The 18893-nt window shown below is 38.6% G+C and overlaps 1 protein-coding gene across 1 annotated transcript in view; it reads left to right on the top strand.

Moving 5' to 3' along the window:
* Positions 1-8931, top strand: part of abch1 (ATP-binding cassette, sub-family H, member 1) — a 62110-nt gene extending 53179 nt beyond the window's left edge. Inside the window, exons 18-20 of the mRNA XM_059986141.1 lie at positions 1358-1462; positions 5510-5604; positions 8782-8931. Of these exons, the coding sequence (XP_059842124.1) occupies positions 1358-1462; positions 5510-5604; positions 8782-8826 (245 nt within the window). The 3' untranslated portion in view covers positions 8827-8931. The remainder of the gene's footprint in view (positions 1-1357; positions 1463-5509; positions 5605-8781) is intronic.
* Positions 8932-18893: the final 9962 nt, after the last annotated feature.

Below are 18893 nucleotides of genomic sequence, written 5' to 3'. Positions count from 1 at the left end.
GGGTGTCTGCAGAAAGACGGACAGATGAGAAGAATGGGCAAAGGAGTGGCAGCTGGAATACATGTTTGGTCATGCACTTCAGTAGAAGGAATAAAGGTGTAGACTATTTTCTAATCAAAACAAATTCAGAAATCAGAGTTGCAAAGGGACTTGGGAGCCCTAGTGCAGGAAAGGATATTTCCAATAGTAGGAGAGTACAATGTACCAGAATGCGCAGCCTTAGAATGGAAGGACATCCCTTTAGAACAGAGATGAGGAGGAAGTTCTTTAGCCAGTTGGATGTGAATCTGTGGAGTTCATTGCCACAGACAGTTGTGGAGGCCAAATCATTGGTTATATTTAAAGTGGAGGTTGAGTTCTTGATTAGTAAAGGTGTCAATGTTTACAGAGAGGGCAGGAGAATGGGGTTGAGAGAGAAAATGTATCAGCCATGATCAAAGGGCAGATCAGACTCGATAGGTCTAATGCTGCTTTTATGTCTTATAATTATCTGAATTTTGTTCAACAAGAAATTTGTTCAATATTATGTCCTATCATTGTAGTGACTGATCATCAAATGCTTTTTAGTGTGCCTATATTCCATCTTGCAAGAAAAATAACCAGTACCCTAGTGTACTCAGTAGAGATCAGTCAGAACTCACATCACCAGGTTCAGGAACAGTTATTACCCCTCAACCATCGAGCCCTTGAACTTGCCCCATCATTGAAATGTTCCCACAACCTATGGTCTTCCTTTCAAGGACTCTTCAACTCGTGTTTTTAATATTTATTGCTGTGTCTTACATTTTGTATTTGCACAGTTTGTTGTCTTTTGCACACTGGTTGAACACCCAAGTTGGTACAGTCTTTCATTGATAGTGTTATGGTTATAATGCTATAGATTTATTAATTATGTTTGCAAGAAAATGAAACTCTGGGTTGTATATGGTGACAAATGTACTTTGATAATAAATTCACTTTGAACATTGATATATTGTGTCTAAAGTACCACTGCAGCAACATACTAGAAATTATAACATCCAATTGCTTCATGTTGTTCCTGCAGTAACTCATGATATATCTTTTTCAATAAAACCAGCAAAGGAAAAGATTCAGCACAGCCAGAAGCCCTTCAGCCCACTGTGCCTGTTTAGATTATTTGATGGATCCATTAAATCTAGCCCACAGTACTGCTTTTTCTTCAGTCTGTAGATTTCTTTCCTTTTAGATGTTTATCCAGCAAGATAATCCAGATAATAACATGCTACATAGCAAAAAAAAAACCTTGTTATTTTCTCTTTCCCCATTGCACCCAAATGGCAGCTGAATTTCAGGAACTGATTGAATCCAAATCCTCTTTCCTTTTTCTTGTTTACAGGAATCATTTGGCCAATTGAAAGCATTCCATACCCACTAAGATGCATTAGTTTAATTTTGCCGCAAACCTATGCATCAGAAGCTCTTCGAGGTATACTTTACCGAGGTAAGGAACATGTTTTTTTAAACTTACTGCTTCAGATTGGTTGAAAATAAATTTGCACATCTGGAAACTAGTTTTTGTCGTTAAGAATGTTCAGATTTGCATTGTGATTATATTGAATAAAAATATATTTTTGCATACTTTTAAATAAACTTATTTCTGTCTCCTTTAATGGATATTCTCCAGATTGCATCATATCAATGACCATGAAGAAGGAGTTGGGCAAGAAATTAGTCCTCAGCTCTCACATTAAATGCATGATATATGACAACTGAATTCTGCTTCTGAAATTCAAATTAATTGAATTCAGTGAAAACCAGTTTCAGAATTAGACTACTATTATGTCACGTAATAAACCTTTGCCCGCCCATTAACCTGAGTAGAGGATGAACTTAATCTGTGTCTAGTTGTAATCTGTTGAATTGTGCAGTATTTCCCAAGGTTAGCATATTTCCCTAATCAGCAACAATTATCTCTCCTTCTCAAAAAGACTGTGGTTAATTCTCCTTCTCTGAATGGCCAGGCTTAAGTCTCCTTTCCTCACCAACTGGAATGAACTCCAGTTCATCCAGCATCCTAGCCACGCCCTCTTCTCACTGCTGCCATCAGGAAGGTGGTACAGGAGCCCCAGGACCCACATCACCCAGTTCAGGAACCGTTATTACCCCTCAACCATCAGGCTCTTGAACCCAGGGGCAACTTCACCAACCCCGCTGAACTCTTCCCACCACCTACGGACTCTCTCTCAAGGACTCATCTCATGTTCTTGATACTTATTAATATTATTTCTTTTCTCTTTAGTATTTGCACAGTTTGTTGTCTTCTGCACACTGATTGGCTGTCTGTCCTGTTGTATGCGGTCTTTCATCGGTTCTATTGTGTTTCTTGTACTTGCTGTGAATGCCCACAAGAAAATGAATCTCAGGATTGTGTATGAGGACATGCTGCATATGTACTTTGATAAATATCTAGGATGCCTCCAATAGAGGTGGCAAATGTAAAGTGTGGATGTGATTGATAATATCGGACGGTGAAGCAAACATATTCTGTGATGAGAAACTTAAAGCCTCTTGTGCACAGCTAGCATTTTAGATTGGCAGCATTTAATCAACAAAGCATCAAGTTATAAGTGTGCTTATTCTAATCAGGCTTGGTAAGACTCAGTAAATTTTTCAAGATCGTATGTGGTGTCATTAGTGTTGAAATATATTCCAAATAAACTCCAAGTAAACACTTCTGTCATTGCCGGCAAGAACAATGCTGATCACAAAGAAAATCAGAGAGGAAGTGAAGAAAGGCAAAGGGAGTATGTGAGAGAAGATAATTAGAATCCAAAAGGCTAGTGTTAGCATATGAATAGTAGGAGGGTAGTACATGGGAGAATGCAAGGACTAAATTGGGACTTGCACATGCATGCAGACTATTGGTAAGGTGCCAAATTAGTACTTTGCATCCGCCTGTACCAGGGAGGAGGGTGCTTCCAATGCAATTGTGAAGGAGGAGATTATACATGTATAACAGATATAATAACATTTACAAGCAAAAGTAGGTTGTATGTAAATCACCACAACAATTTTCAAGGAGAGCTGGGAGGAAATGTTAGACAACCCAGACCATAATCTTACAGGTGAAAGTTGTGGTGCCAGAGGATAGTCTTTGTTATTCATTCTCTAAATAGATTAAGAATAAACATGGATACTGCAGGTCAGTTTGCTTAACTTTAGAAATACTAATCTCGTGTAGGATGAATAGTAACCTGAAATAAAATGGATTAATCAACATGCATCTATTAAAGGTAAGTGGTGTTTAACTAATTTGAGAGGGTATTTTTATTAAGTAACATAGTTGACTGAATTACTTTCACCAGTGTGATGCACATGGACTTCCAGGGGACTTTTGATAAGCTGCCACGTTAACAAGCTTAGAAACAAAACTAAAGGACATTGACCACATGTGAATGCAGTTGGTCTACTATCAACTTGAATGGTTGTTTTTTGGTCTGAAAGAAGATGAATTCGGGCATTTCACAGGATCAGTGTAGGAGTATTTTTTTATTTTGGATCTATATTAACTGTTTAAAATGGGGATGAAAGACATAATTTCTAAATACAAATCTCAGGTATTGGGAACTATGGGGGAAAAATAGTGATGGGATGCAGCAAAATATGAACACAGAAATATGAATGTGATGAACTAATAGAATAAAGGATATAAATGTAATCTATTTCTAGAAAAATGTGTATAAAATATTTTTCTACAACTATAAATGGAGTGCATTGTAGAGGGATCCAGAGATCTGTGTGCACAAGTCCTTGGAACTGGTGGGGCATGTTGAGAAAGCAAGTTTCATCAAAGCCTTTAAGAGCAAATTGAAGAAACGTATGGTGAGGGGAAAAAATTTGCAAGTCCATGCAAAAGAGGCTGCAGATAGATCTAGTGTTTTGGTCTGGTAGAGAGCCAGCATATAAACAATGGGCTAATCAGTCTCCTGTGGTATAAGCTTTCTCTGAATCCAAAGTATGATGTCATCTGAAAGACACAGCCTGAAAGTTTAATTGAAATGAGTTCAACCATAACTCCATACAGAGTAAAATGAATGAGTGAGAAATGATACAGGGCAATGAAGAGAGTATACGAGTCTGGCTAATTGGATGGGTTCTTCAAAGAACTTTCACATAATCCAGCCATCTTCTGTGCTGGATATCACACTGTCAATCTACCATCTTTCTGATAAGTTTTAAACAATTAACAATGGAGAATTTATTTTGTTTTCTGTGAGTAAGAGAGTGGACAGTTAACCCTGGCTACTCCATTATAGTTAACTTTTTTGTCTAGTCAATGTTAACATTCCATATCAGGCAGGGTTAGGATAAACTCTCCTTCTCTAACCAATCAAGCCTCAAGGACCAGTTGTGATTAACTGTCCTTCACTGACCACAGTTCCTTGGTGACCATTTGGTTTACTGGCCCTCACTGAACAACCGTGGTTAAACAATGTCCCTGACCAAGCAGGGTTAATGTTCCCTTGCTAACCAGTTAGGGTTAACTGGTTGTTAACTAGTTGGGGTTAAGTCTTCCCAATCTGATCTGCCTAATCGCCTGACTTCTGCAAAATGCCCTAATTGAGACCAGGAGCTTATTGTGATGAGTATTCCAAGGCCTTGAAACCAAATCGCTCTCCAAGAAAATGCCACTGTTTTAGTTCACTATCTCCGTTATACTCTAAGGCAATTCTAATGTTCGTATATCAATAGGAAAAGTTGTGAATCAGAACCAAAGTTCAGACCATAGAAGACATTGGTGCTCAATTATTTTAATATTTGAGAACTTGGAATGTACTGTATATTTCAAGCAAAAGTTGAAAAAGCAAAATTAGGGGACATTTCATCTGAAGATCTTCACTGACTTCAGACCATCCATTTAACTTCCCATGTCCGTTCTTGTGAGAGTTTGTGCATATTTCTGTCATTCATTAATTGTTGTAAATATAAATCAAACGCAGGGACTTATTTGCTTGTTTCCTCTCTAAACCAGTTTCCGATTCAAACCCCTGCACTGGTTATTTGCTTTTTTCAAAAATTGAACTGCCCTTTGGAAAAAGTAATGTTGTCTGAATCCCTGACTTTTAATTTTGCCTAAGCTAATCTTTTTGTCACAAGAGCTGAATGCTTTTTCAGTTTGGTGAACTAATGTCAGATCGCTTCCCTAATATTGTTCCGCGTACACAGCAACAACAGTTAATTTCCCAATGATTCATAATGTGTGCCTGATCAATAGTACAGATGAGGACTTCCAAATAAAATTAAGACCTTGAGCAGTTTAGAATAATGCACAATATTTACACAGCAAATGTATAAAGGTGTAGTATTTTTACAGGAGTAGTGAATCTTGGCTCTTGGGTATGTACTTGGGTTTTGGCCAAAAGAGATGAACTTCCTTCCTCAAGTCAATCCATGCAGTTGGATTAAAATGATCAAGATGTTCAGTAAATAAGGTTTGCTGTTGTAATAATATTTCACTCATTTCAACCTATTCCCTTTAATATTATAGGATGGGGATTTACCCATTGGCCGGTGTGGAATGGATTTGTGATCACTCTGGCTTGGATTGCATTTTTCCTTTTATTAGCAACAATAATATTGAAAGTAAGAATATAACAAAGGGAAGGAATTGTCCGTTGTGAAGAATAATCAACATCCAACATGAGGAGATGATCTAAGGGAACTGTCAACAATTTCTTCAAATTATAAAGTTGAAAATTAATGTTTGAAATTAATTTTCTGCCAAGTACAGCATGTGTTATGGTTGCTTGTTTTAAATTTAATTTTGTAGTGTAACCACTGTCAATAATAAGTGTGCTGCTATTTAAAACAAATTGAATTTTCTTCTATTAAGCTGCCTGAATCCTGGTGACTGGCTGATACTGTGTAAAATGCTGTGTCCTTGAAATGTGTAGATAGTCATGTTATTTTTGCCAAAGGAATTCCAATGGCTTTATTCACAAGGTCGCAAGAAAAAATTGATGACAAATGCCATTTTTCACATCCAGCTCATCCGTTCTGAGTAAACATTTGGTTCCCTTGACAATGAGTTTATTCAGTTTTTTTTTCATTTTTGTGTGGGAATTCCCAGACAACTCTTGATTATCTTGATCATATACTGAGCTTGGAAACTGCACATCAGGTTTCCACAGAACATTCTGTTGTATATTCCTCATCATCACAAAGATATTCCAGATAAGTGGAAAGAAATTGTACTAATCTAAGCTAGATATCATCATCACTCTTTTTCACATTCTGGGATAGTTGACTTGAGATGGTTGATTGAGTCTATTAATAGTTCATTCGATAATAGACTCAGTAAAATGTGCCCAGATTTTTAATAGATCTGGAGTTATAAGGCTACTTAATGGTGTCAATGAAATTACTGCATTGTTATAAATGCCTTTCACAACTGTCCTTTGGAAGGAAGTTTGACCTTTCCCAGTCTGGTCATGTGCAACTACAGACCCAGAACTGAAATCAAAAACACTGTTCACCAGCCATTTATGGACTGGCAGTGACCACTGGCCTTTTTGGTGAACAGGAAAGCATCAGAGGCTCAGCTCGACCACTATCAGAAATAGGTCTTTTGTGTGTGGAAAAGCTACTGCAATGCCAGAAATGTGAAGTGAAAAGCACTCATCAGGTCAGGCAGCATTTGTGAAGAGTTAACGTTACAGGCCAAAGAGCCTTCATAAGTAGAGTCATTTACATTGGCTGAGAGCCAATCACCATTCCAGCAGTTAAATGGCCAAGCAAAATTCCCCATTTAAGTTTGAAATAAAGAGCCTAAAGAAGGAGACTAAGGACAGGCTGCAACCATTGAGGCTTGCCCTGGTAAGAAGCAAATGCTCACAGGAGGGAGTCAGAGGGGAAAAAAAACCAGTGAAGGCTGAGCAAATATCCACGGTCCCACGCCACCAAGCTCGAGAGTGGTTGTTGTCTTGCAGCCATCGGGCTCCTGAACCGGCTACACTTACCTCAACAATGAACTCATTCCGTGGGTGTGGGACTGACTCCCAGCAATTCTGTGTGTCTCTTGTTCGCACCAGTTTTTTTCTCGCACGTTGGATGTCTGTCAGTCTTGGTGTGGAGATCTCCTGGATTCTATTGTCTTTGAGGCTGCCTACAAGAAGGGGCAACTCATAAAATCATATTCGACAATAAATGTGCTTTGAACAGGCTGTAATATCTGTTGTTGCTAATTCAGTTTAGCCCCATCCTTTTGGCTTTGGCATCTTTAATTTTATTTATTATTTTGTTCTGGTCAACAGTGCCTCTGAACCAATATTTCTCATCTCCAGTGCTGTGGCCTATATTCAGCCAGCTGCTCCATTTCGGGAACTTGTCAACATCACTAACTAACCTTGGCCATGTTGGAAGAGGTCATCTTGCTAGGTGAAACTGGTTAATGAGTGCTCAGTGATGAAAGAGCCTCAGGTAACACAAGCCAGACCAGTCAAAAGTCCCATGAAATTTGTCAGAGAAAAAATTTGTCTTCTAGTGAATCACCAATTAGGGAAGTCCCTGAAATCCAGCAAAACTACAATAAATCAAATAAACAATTAAAACTAAGTTATTATAAATTAATAAAAATATTTAATCTGCTTCAGAGTACATTTAAATGGTTAAATACAGTGCTTGTAAAGCAAATAATTTAAAGGATCTTCCTCGCAGCCATAAAATATCCATTGGATCCTGTGCCCTGTCTTACCCAGCATGAGATCTGAAAGTAGATTCCTCATTGTAAATACTGAGAGTTACAACAAGCTCCTATTTCACAGCGGAACCAAGAGGAATCATGTAGTGGAATGTAACAAGGAAATAATTAGTTGTTTCAGGACTACTTATCTTGCTTCTGCAAAACTGATGGTTTTGCACAATCACTGAAGAATCTAGGCTTCCCAATACAAACATGCAATGTTTGTGCCTGTGTGTTTGTAGGTATTCACATACTTATGTGCTTGCATGGGAAGGTGACCTATAAGAATTCAGTCGTTTTATATCACATGACATTGGATATACTGTTGGGTCCAGACACTTCAATTTAGTTGAGAGTTATTGCCTTCAATAAACAGATGGGAAACTGAAAGTCTCTGAGCAACTTTTCCAACAGTGTATACTGGTGCAACAAAGCAATTATTCAGGGTTGGTGTCTCCGCAGTTGGGGGAGGTAATAAAGAAGAATCTGCCTAAGAAGCTGTACTGCAAACTAGAGATAAACTGATGGGAGCATGAGGAATAAAGTCAAGCCAGCAAGGCTTTGCAGGACTTTGCTTGTCAGGATTTTTCCATTCAGAATTACACTGGTTGATTTTTTTTTAATGCCAGAGGCACTGGCGATTCTGCTGAAGATATAAAGGTGTTTTGTTTACTGATGTGACTGCACTGTCAGCAATGGATCAGAACCAAGCCATTAAAGTATCAGTTAATGGTTGTGTCGTTTACAGAATGCTCAAAATGAAGGACTCAAAAATACAATGGTTTTCAGAAGTGATTATCACATGGCAAGTTCAGACATACTGTAATAATTTGACATTTCATTCCTTCATTCAACAGCCATGGATGACCTAGTATGTGCTTTACAGGAATTGCCACTTTCTGCAGAATATGTCTTGGGCTTGACTTCATGAAAATGCATTTGGCAGACAACTGATTGCGTTGTTGATATAATTATTAATTTCAGAATAATGTTTGTTCTCATGTCACAGTGTAAGTTTTGGGCCAGTATTGGTACTCTCACTTTGAAATTAAAATTTATATGTTTAAATTTTCTTTCAGAGATTTGATTACTCAATTTGTGTTGACACTTCAGTACATCACTAGAGAATCCCTACTTCCAATTGAGATACACAAACACAAAGTCTGCAGATGCTGGAAATCCAAAACAACACACACAAAATGCTGGAGGAACTCAGCATGTCAGGCAGCATCCATGGAACTGAATAAATAATCAACATTTTTGGCCAAGACCCTTCTTCAGGACTGAGAAGTGGAAGACACCAGAATAAATCAGAAGGGTGAGTAGGAGAAGCCAGGTAGGGGAGGAAGGGTCAAGAGCTGAAGAAGAAGGAAACTTCCCTCTTCCTCCCCTTTCTCCCATGATCCACTATCCTCTATCAGATTCCTTCTTCTCCAACTCTTGACCTTTCCCACCCACCTGGCTTCACCTATCACATCCAACAAGCCTCCTTATGCACCCCACCATTTTAATTCTGGCATCTTCCCTCTTTCTTTCTCCATTCTGAAGAAGGGCCTCAGCCCAAAATGTCAATTGTTCATTCATTTCCATAGACGCTGCCTGACCTGCAGGTCTTCAGCTCTTTGTGTGTGTTGCTTCCAATTGAGATGTTAAATTGAGAACAGATTTGTCTCAATTTAGTGGATGTAAAAGATTCTCAAGATGTTCCTTTACTGTCCTGCCCACTCTCTCAACCAGATGATACAGATTATCCTGCCATTCATTTGTTTGTGAGGGTTCACTGTGTGGAAATAGGCAGCTTTTAGTCAAGCAGAGATTACTAAAAAGTAATAAAAAGTATTCACCACCCACCCCAGGAAGTTTTCATGTTTTATTGTTTTACAAAATTGAGTCATAATGGATTTAATTTGTTTTTTTGACACTGATCAACAGAGAAAAGACTCTTCCGTGTCAAAGTAAAAACAGATCTCTACGAAGTGATATAAATTAATTGCAACTATAACAGACAAAATAATTATTTGCATAAGTATTTGCCCCCTTAATATAACACACTGGATCATCACTGGTGTGGCTAATTGATTTCAGAAGTCACATAATTAGTTAAATGGAAATCACCTGTGTGCAGTCAAGGTGTTTCAATTGATTGTAGTCAAAATACACCTGTATCTGGAAGGTCCAAACTGCACAATGAAGACAAAAGAACCCTTCAAGCAACTCTGCGTAAAGGTTCTTGAAAAGCACAAGACAGGAGAAGGATACAAGAACATTTCTAAGCCGTGTCCCTTGGAGTATAGTTAAGTTAATCATCAAGGGATGGAAAGAATATGGCACAGCTGTAAATCAGCCAAGAGCAGGCTGTCCTAAAAACCTGAGTCACCGTGCAAGAAAGGGTCTTGTGAGAGAGGCCATCAGTAGACCTATGACAACTCTGGAGGAGGTACAAGCTTCAATGGCTGAGATGGGAGAGACTGCGCATACAACAACTGTTGCCTGGGTGCTTCACCAGTCGCAGTTTTATGGGAAAGTGGCAAAGAGAAAGCCACTGTTGAAAAAATCTCTCACAAAATCTCTGCTAGAGTTTGCCAGAAGGCGTGGGAAACTCGGAAGTCAGTCGGAAGAAGGTTCTATGGTCTGATGAAACCAAAATTGATCTTTTTGGCCATCAGACTAAAGCTTTGTTTGGTGAACGCCTAATGCTGCACATCATCAAAAACTCACCATCCCCACCATGAAGCATGGTGGTGGCTGCATCATGTTGTGGGGATGATTCACTGCAGCAGGCCTTGGAAGGCTTGTTAAAGTGGAGGATAAAATGAATACAACAAAATACATGGAAATCCTGGAGGAAAACCTGATGCAGTCAGCAAAAGAACTGCGACTTGGGAGAAGATTTGTTTTCCAGCAAGAAAATGACCACAAGCATAAAGCCAAAGCTACACAGGAATGGCTTAAAAACAACAAAGTTAATGTTCTGGAGTGGCCAAGTTGGAGTCCAGACCGCAATCCAATTGAGAAATTGTGGCTGGGCTTGAAATGGGCTGTTCAGTCATGATCCCCATGCAGTCTGACAGAGCTTGAGCAGTTTTATAAAAAAGAATGAGGAAAAATTGCATTGTTCAGATGTGCAAAGCTGATAGAGACCTATCCACACAGACTCAAGGCTGTAATTGCTGCCAAAGGTACATCCACTAAACACAATTGAAGGGGGTGAATAGTTGTGCAATCAATTATTCTGTGTTTTGTATTTGTAATTAATTTAGATCACTTTGTACAGATCTATTTTCACTTTTGACACAAAAGTCTTTTTCTGTTGATCAGTGTCAAAAAAAAAGCCAAATTAAATCCACTGTGATTAAACGTTGTTAAATAGTAAAACATGAAAACTTCCAGGGGGTATCAGTGGAGTGAATACTTTTCATAGGCACTGTATATTTTATTTAACTATAGGGTACTTTTTAACTTTCTCAATGCTGAACACATACAATGTTTTTTATTAGGTGCAACAGACACTTTATCATAAAGATGAAGCCTGTAACATCTTGCATATGTGTTTGGCATACATTCTAGGATGTCAAGGATGCACAATGAGAGGTGACTGGATTTTAAATAATCCTGAATTTCTTATAGAGACAGAAACCAGGAGATAAGTAGTAAATCCTGATTCATTTCAGTTTGAGTACATATCATTTGTTTGAAAGCAGTGACTGTAAACCATTTGACCATGGATTAAATGCAAAATTGTAGAAAGAAGCAAGGTCTGATTCTATTTAAACTCAAGCAGCTTTGATGTAACTACACCAATGAATGGTCAAGGGCTTATGACAGGATTTGTATCACTGGAATTTTACTTTCAACTGCATTTAAAAATACTGTACAATATTTAAATTCCTTTTTGACCGGTCGGGCATTGAAGCATTATGATTTAAAATAATGATTGAATAAATTCAGGCAATCTCTGGACAGGCAGCTATCCTCACTACTCAGTCAGAAAGAGTGTCGCACCACTTGCCAAGTGGCTCCTGAACCTGAACACTCAAACGCTTTACTTCCCTTCAGTATAGTACCGCATCTGGATATATAGAGAGGATATATGGTGAAGTTGATCTTGACCAGAGTAGTACCAATGGAACACATATATACTGTGACAAGAATTGTTGATGCAGAGATTTAATGAGTCTGAATTAATGAATGTTCCTGCTTGGCTTCTGTCTGCTTCGTCGGCCACTTCCTTTGATGCAGCTGGTGTTTGTGACTGCTTACCCACCTCATCCACTGGTGCAACACAGGATCCGGCATTGCCAGTGCCAGCTGCAGGAGCAAAATACTTATTATTCTTTAATTTTAATTTTGTGAAGAGTACAGCATTAGCATTTTCTCTGTATTGTCATATTTTGAAAATACTTTGAGGTTGTAATCATTAGTTTCAAATGAAAATGCATGCGTGAAGCAATTCAGGGTTATTTCCTGTTTTACCATATCCCAGGATGCTTGGAGTATCGACATTGAAGTTTTTGCCAGATTTCAGGCAGGTGACTTTCTTTATAATGGTCAAGCATCTTGTGGTAAAAACACCTAAAATTTATCATTTTGCTTTGTTCTTAGACTGAAAAAGGCTAAATTGGATGAGAGAAAAAAAATCATATTGATCGGAGTCCTTGGACACTCATGTGAGCTGAGCAGTTAACCATAAACAATTGGAATTGCATGTAAAGATTAAGTTGCTGAACCGTGAAGTAGATATTGCCAATGTCTTTGTGCCTTTTGGTTTGCTGCATTACTGCCTTGCAAATGTTGATGTGACTTAAACTGCACAGTTCATTGAACCTGTTGATGAGTAACAAGCAGTATTTTTCATATCTGAACATTTGAGGCAACAGAAGGGACACCTGAACTTTTGTTATGCTCACCACCTTCTATTGCTAGGCCTTCGGCACTGTGTGCAGTTATAGAAGATATAGCAATTTCATCTGCATTAAAATTATCAGCAGGGTGAAATTCTTGAATATGAATATATTGGTCCTCTAGATTTGAAGTGTCTGGAAATTAACTACCCCACAAAGCCTCCAATTGACGAGATTATTTTGCAATTTAAACACAAAAGCAAGTTGTTGCTATGGTTAAAGTTGGCAATATCCATTTTCACTGCAAAGCTTTCAGCTTCCTCCACAAAACTTGCTTCTGATTAAATGAGTGGGTATCTTTAACTATATCATTATACCGAGTGAATATCTCCTTCTCCAATCCTAGATGTTTCTTGGTTATTTTCTGTTAAGTTCCTCTGTCATTTTTCTCAGCAATATCCAGCCTTGCAGTGTTTGACATTAAATTCAGCCTGCATTTTTTAATGATCAAGTGCCTTCAATGCCTTGTACTTAGTTTCCAGTCTTGAAAGTTATTCTTATTCATCATGGCGGTCATGATTTTCACGTACACTTTGAGGATGAACTTCCCAAAACAGATGAGTCTTCTAGGAATTGAAGCTGTCCCTACTTTGTGCCAGTGACTGAATTGCCATGCTTCGTGTAACAGCAATTACTGAAACAGATTTTCCCAGCCTAATTGAAACACTAATGCTAACAAATCAAACTATGTGGTTTACTTCAATTAGCAGACATTGGGTGGAAATAAATGCTGACTTTTCAAATTATCCCTCCGTGGTGTCAATGAGATCACAAAATGCAAATTGCAAAGACAAACAGAATAGATTAAGATCTCACAGTGGGGTCTCAATAAATGGTAAGCATTGTACAGATGTAATATGAATAAAACCACCTGGCATTAACCTAGGAATAGTATTTTGACATGGTAAAGTTACTGCAAGGATTGTAGACCTATAACAAAGCATACCGTATGAATATTGGGGGCAGCACATAAACTGGAAAATCTACAATAAGAGTCAGTCACAGAATTAAATATTTCAGCCAATATATCAAGACTACTTAATTTTGATTCCTATATACATCTTGTTCCACTGGCAGGTCAGGCTCATATTGGGTTGAAAGGTGAGTCCTTCACATTGAACCCAAACCCCATGGTGTAACATGGGTAAGGAAAATTCCTTCAGATTCCCATCAACAGCTTCGTAAGATTTCTCCATCTTAAATGACATCTTGAAGGAACATTGAGAATAGCAAGGGCATAGAATGCATTTTATTGGAAGAACTTCATTGCACAAAGCTACTGATTGCTGGACTGGATGGATTGTTAGAACCCTGATGGACATAACTGACAGATTATGTCACTGGCCATGATTTGGGAACCAGTATTAGAGAAAACCTACTTGACCTTACCCCATCCCATCTCCCAATACAGATTACTCTCTCTTTAGCATTGTTGATAGGAGAGACCACTTCCCATTGGGGATACTTTCCACTGGGTTCTGTGGCACTACAATCGTATTAAATGCCACAGATTTACAACAAGCCAATATCTCAAGAAGTGTGAGAAAGTGATGTGGGTCTTCAACAGCAGCACGTACTCCACTGCCATGTGGTATCAAGAAGTTTGATAGCACTGGATATGGCAAAAGCCATGAGATCAGAGAGCATACTGGCCTCTAACTCAATGCACTTGTAGCCATCTTTTCCAAAAGAGTAATGACACCACTATCGGTCCAATAGACTGGAAAATTTCTCAGGAATTCTAGGTATACAAACAGCAAGGTAAATCCAATTTAACTAATCATCATTCGACCAAATTATTCTCAATCACCAGAAAAGTAAAGGATCCAGTAGTGTTCAGTACTAAAAAGAGGTACTATTGGTAATCACTTCAGTTTGGGCTGCAGCAAGAGTACTTGGCTCCACTCCTTGATAAAGCCTTAATCTAATCATAATTTAGGGTCAGAATCAGGTTTAATATCACTGATATATGATAACGAATTTGTTGTTTTGCAATAGCAGTACAGTGCAAAGACATTAAAATCTACAAATTACAAATCTAAATTTTGCAAAAAAGGTGTTACGATGTGGTGTTCATCTTCTGTTCAGAAATTAGATGGCGGAGGGATGAAGCTGATGAATGTGGGTCTTCAGACTCCTGTACCTCCTCCCTGATGGTAGTAACGAGAACAGGGCATGTCCTTGATGGTGGGGGTCTTTAATGATGGATGGCACCTTCTTGTGGCATTGACTCCTGAAGGATGGCAGGGAGGTTTGTACGTATGGTGGAATGGGCTACAACCCCCTATTGCCTCAAGCAATGCTGTGCATCGGAGGCTCCATACGAAGTGGTGATGTGATCAGTCCGAACATTCTCCACTCTACATTGATAGAAATTTACAAGAGTGACATACCAAATCTCCCCAAACTCCCAATGGGACACAAACATTGGCATGCCCTTTTTGTGATTAGATCAATGTGTTGGGCCCCTAGGTACTTGAAGCCGGTCACTTTTCCACTGCTGACTCCTCAATGAGGACCCACAAGTATTCTCCAGACTTCCCTTTCCTGAAGTCCACAGTCAGTTCCTTGTTCTTGCTGACATTGAGCGTGAGGTGGTTGTTGCGACCGCACTCAACCAGTTGATCTAATTCACTCCTGTACGTCTCCCTGTTGCCATCTGAGATGCTGCCAACAGTGGTGGTGTCAACCATGAATTTATAGCTGAGCTGTACTTAGCCACACAGAAAGTAGACCAGTGGGCCAAGCACTTCCTTGAGTTGATTGTCAGCAAGGACGAGTATGATTACTAAGTTTAGAGATGACTCAAAAGTATTAGTGGTATTTACAGTGCGGAGAGTAGCCTTTGGCTACAGTTACAACTATACAAAGCACCCACAGATGCAGATCAGAAGTGAGTACATTTGTTGAAGATCGGACTGTGTTCAGCCCACATGCAGTTCCTCAGACAATAAAATGGATATGCGCACATGCAGCATAACCTGATGAACATTCAAGTGTCATTTGGTAAGGGAGACAGATGTGCTACATAAGTGTTTAGTAATGATAATTTTTAACATAGGGGCAAAACATAACTGCTGGGGGAGCTCAGTGGGTCAAGCAGCACCTGTGAAGGCAAAGGGATGGTGGACGGTTCAGGCTGAGATCCTGCATCAGTATTAAGAGTGTCTCTCTCTACATTCTCAGTCCTGAGACAGGGCCTCAACTCAAAACATCAATTATCCCTCTGCCTCCAGAGATGCTGCTTGACCCACTGAATTCCTCCAGTAGTTTGTTTTTCCTCCCAGTTTCTGATTGTTTCTGTCCATGTACATACCTCTAACTCCCTCCTGAACATCATGTTACTGGTAAAATAGGAAAGAATTGCCAACTGCAACCTTTGTCACAGTCTGGATGTGAGCCTAACCTGTCTGATTTGGCACAACTTTGATTTCTTTTCACACGTACACTTCTTGTTGTTCTGACCCTCTATAACCCAGAGTAACATCAGAAACAATTGCTAATGGAATTGTGGATCTGCAGCACGGACTGCAATGCCATACTATAAGATTCTGATTCACTATATCCAATTCCACTGCCCTGCAGAATATTCTTCTTATTTTTTTCCTATTTTAACTCCTGAATTGCAATTGTAAGAAAAAATAAAAATTACAAACTGGTGTACTTTTGCTCTCAATCAGAATCTTTTTCAATCAACTGACATTAACTGACATCCCTCCAACTTTATCCAAATGTTTGAGGGTGTTACAGTCGTCAGAAAACTGTCAGATTTTATAGCAACTTAGTATCATCTTTAGCAGTAATATTGACATATCAATCTTAATAATAAATTAATAAATTAAAAAAAGAAATCAGCTCCTTACATATTTATTGGTTCAATATCTGAGGAATTAAGTTGGTGACATTTCACTTCTTCAAAGCCTAAAGTATGTAAAACAGAATGTAAACATTCCGTCTGCCTGGATACTGTATCCATGGTGATGTGACAACAGATCAGAGCCTGTAGCAAAACAACACTGAAGAACACTGGTTATATTCAGTTCATCTGTTGGAGCAACAGTGTAGTGAAAACATACACATCTGATTGCAGTTCACTCGTGAACCTAGCTAAATAATAAATTACTGCTTCCAAGGGTTTGAAGTTCTTTCCAAAATCTTTTTATGACACATTAAATTTCAGAAATGATAAAATCCACAAGGGCATATTGATATTATAAAATATTTGATTGCATTCTTACTGATCATTGGCTTTAGATTGATTATGAGCTTCCTTCATATTTCTCCCCACCTAATTTATTACTTGACTTCGGCCCCTTCAGGAATTTTTGTAAGATGAGGACGATCCTCTGGCCCTCAGGAAGCTGTATCCTGAAGCCATAGACACACTGTATTGCACTTAACACTAATCTTTTTAAAAATGGCATTCTATCTTGCTGTTTGAGCCTGAGTATTAATATAGATTAATAAATGGCTGGATTCTGACTTTATGATGAAGGTATAGTGACTTACAAAGCAAGTGAAGGTAATTATGTGCTCAAAGAACTCCAACAGCCAAGTACCGTTGGTGGGTTGATCAGCTTCAAATGACCATAATCTTCTTTCCTTGTCCTAGGTGCAACATGGGTCAGCTAAGAGTTTTTCTCCCAATTTCAGATAACTTAAATTTTACAATGGTTCCTTGGTCCATATTTGATGTTTCCACTGATGTTGGGGGCAATCACTTTTCATTTCTTGTCTGGAATTCCATTTGTGCTTCTAATGAGCGCTGGGAACTAAGAGGTCCTAGCAGAACTCAAACCAAGCATGAGAAAATAAATTACTGGTATAAAAAATGCCCCTGTAATTGGTCCTTGTATTACTTTGTTACTGATTGAGAGATGACTGATGAGAGAGGATTGTTTGGCTTAGATTTGCCCTAGATCTACATTGCTTTGCTCATCTCCACATTGTGGGGTTAATACCAATACTGTAATTGTACTGAAAGTGGATCAACAATGCAAACCATTTGATGCACCCCCTTAACTAAAAGAAAGTACACAAGAGCATGAAAACAATTTTTTAAATTAGTTAACATGCTTAAATCATAATGAAACGTTGGACCTCATTGATGCTAAAACTGAAAAATACGACTAGTTTCCTAACTCTTCTGAAGTGTGAACATACTTCAAAGTAAGAAAGAATGAACATACTGAAATTGAATCATTTTACCTTTTAGCTTTGAAAAGAATCTTAACTGATTGCAATTGGCATTTTAACTAAATTGCACTTTAAAATAGTCTACCCATACTGTGAAACAAATATCACTCCATAATTAGATTATTTTCACATTGAGATAACAGCTAACTGGGTGTACAATTAAAAATAAATATTTCTTGCACCATCTGTTATGAAAATATATAACTGTTTACAGCAGAAATGGATAGTTGTATTGCATTCTCACACCATCCTCCCACAGATAATGTGACTGAGCTTTGCAAACTCTCAGGGGATCACAATTACCAATGATATTTTAGACTGTAATTGGAACAAGTCTTCATTGGTTTGCCAAATAGCAAAATATAGTTGCCAGGCTGCAGCCATCAAACTGATTTAAAATGTGTCTGATCAGTAAAACCTATGTTGTACTAACAAAGAAATGAGGCACACTTAAAAGTATTGATTTTCATTTGGAATTGTTGTAGGACAATCTAAGATTCTAAGAGACATTCTGAAGTGAACATCACTATTCAGCAGCCTTCAGAAATGTGGAACATCAACTTGAAAAATGGAGACTAAAATTAATCCAGTATTCATAACAAAAGTTACCAAAATAAAAGAAAACAAAAGAAAGTTCACCTCTGTCCCAGGATACTGATGGACTTTTACCACTGCACCATTGAGAACAAACTCACCATCTGCATCTCAGTGAGGTATGGCAATTGTACCGTATCGGACTGCAAAGCACTCCAGTGGGTGGTGAAAACTGCCCAGTGGATTATCGGCACCCAATTGCCCACCATTGAGAACATCTACCATAAATGCTGCCTGGGCAGGGCGAAAAGCATTATCAAGGATGCATCTCACCCTACCCATGGACTTTTTACTCTCCTCCCACCCGGTAGGCACTACAGGAGCCTCCGCTCCTGCACCAGCAGGTTCAGGAAGAGCTTCTTCCCTGAGGCTGTGACCCTGCTGAACCTCACATCACAGTGCTAAGCAGTATTGCACCCATATTGTACTGTCTCAGTACTTTTATATGTGTGTGCAGTCGCACTTTTTATTCACAGTTATTTTGTAAATAACACTATTCT

Source organism: Hypanus sabinus, chromosome 12 (genome assembly GCF_030144855.1).
Source record: "Hypanus sabinus isolate sHypSab1 chromosome 12, sHypSab1.hap1, whole genome shotgun sequence".
NCBI lineage: Eukaryota > Metazoa > Chordata > Chondrichthyes > Myliobatiformes > Dasyatidae > Hypanus > Hypanus sabinus.
This window is presented reverse-complemented; position numbering and strand designations above follow the sequence as displayed.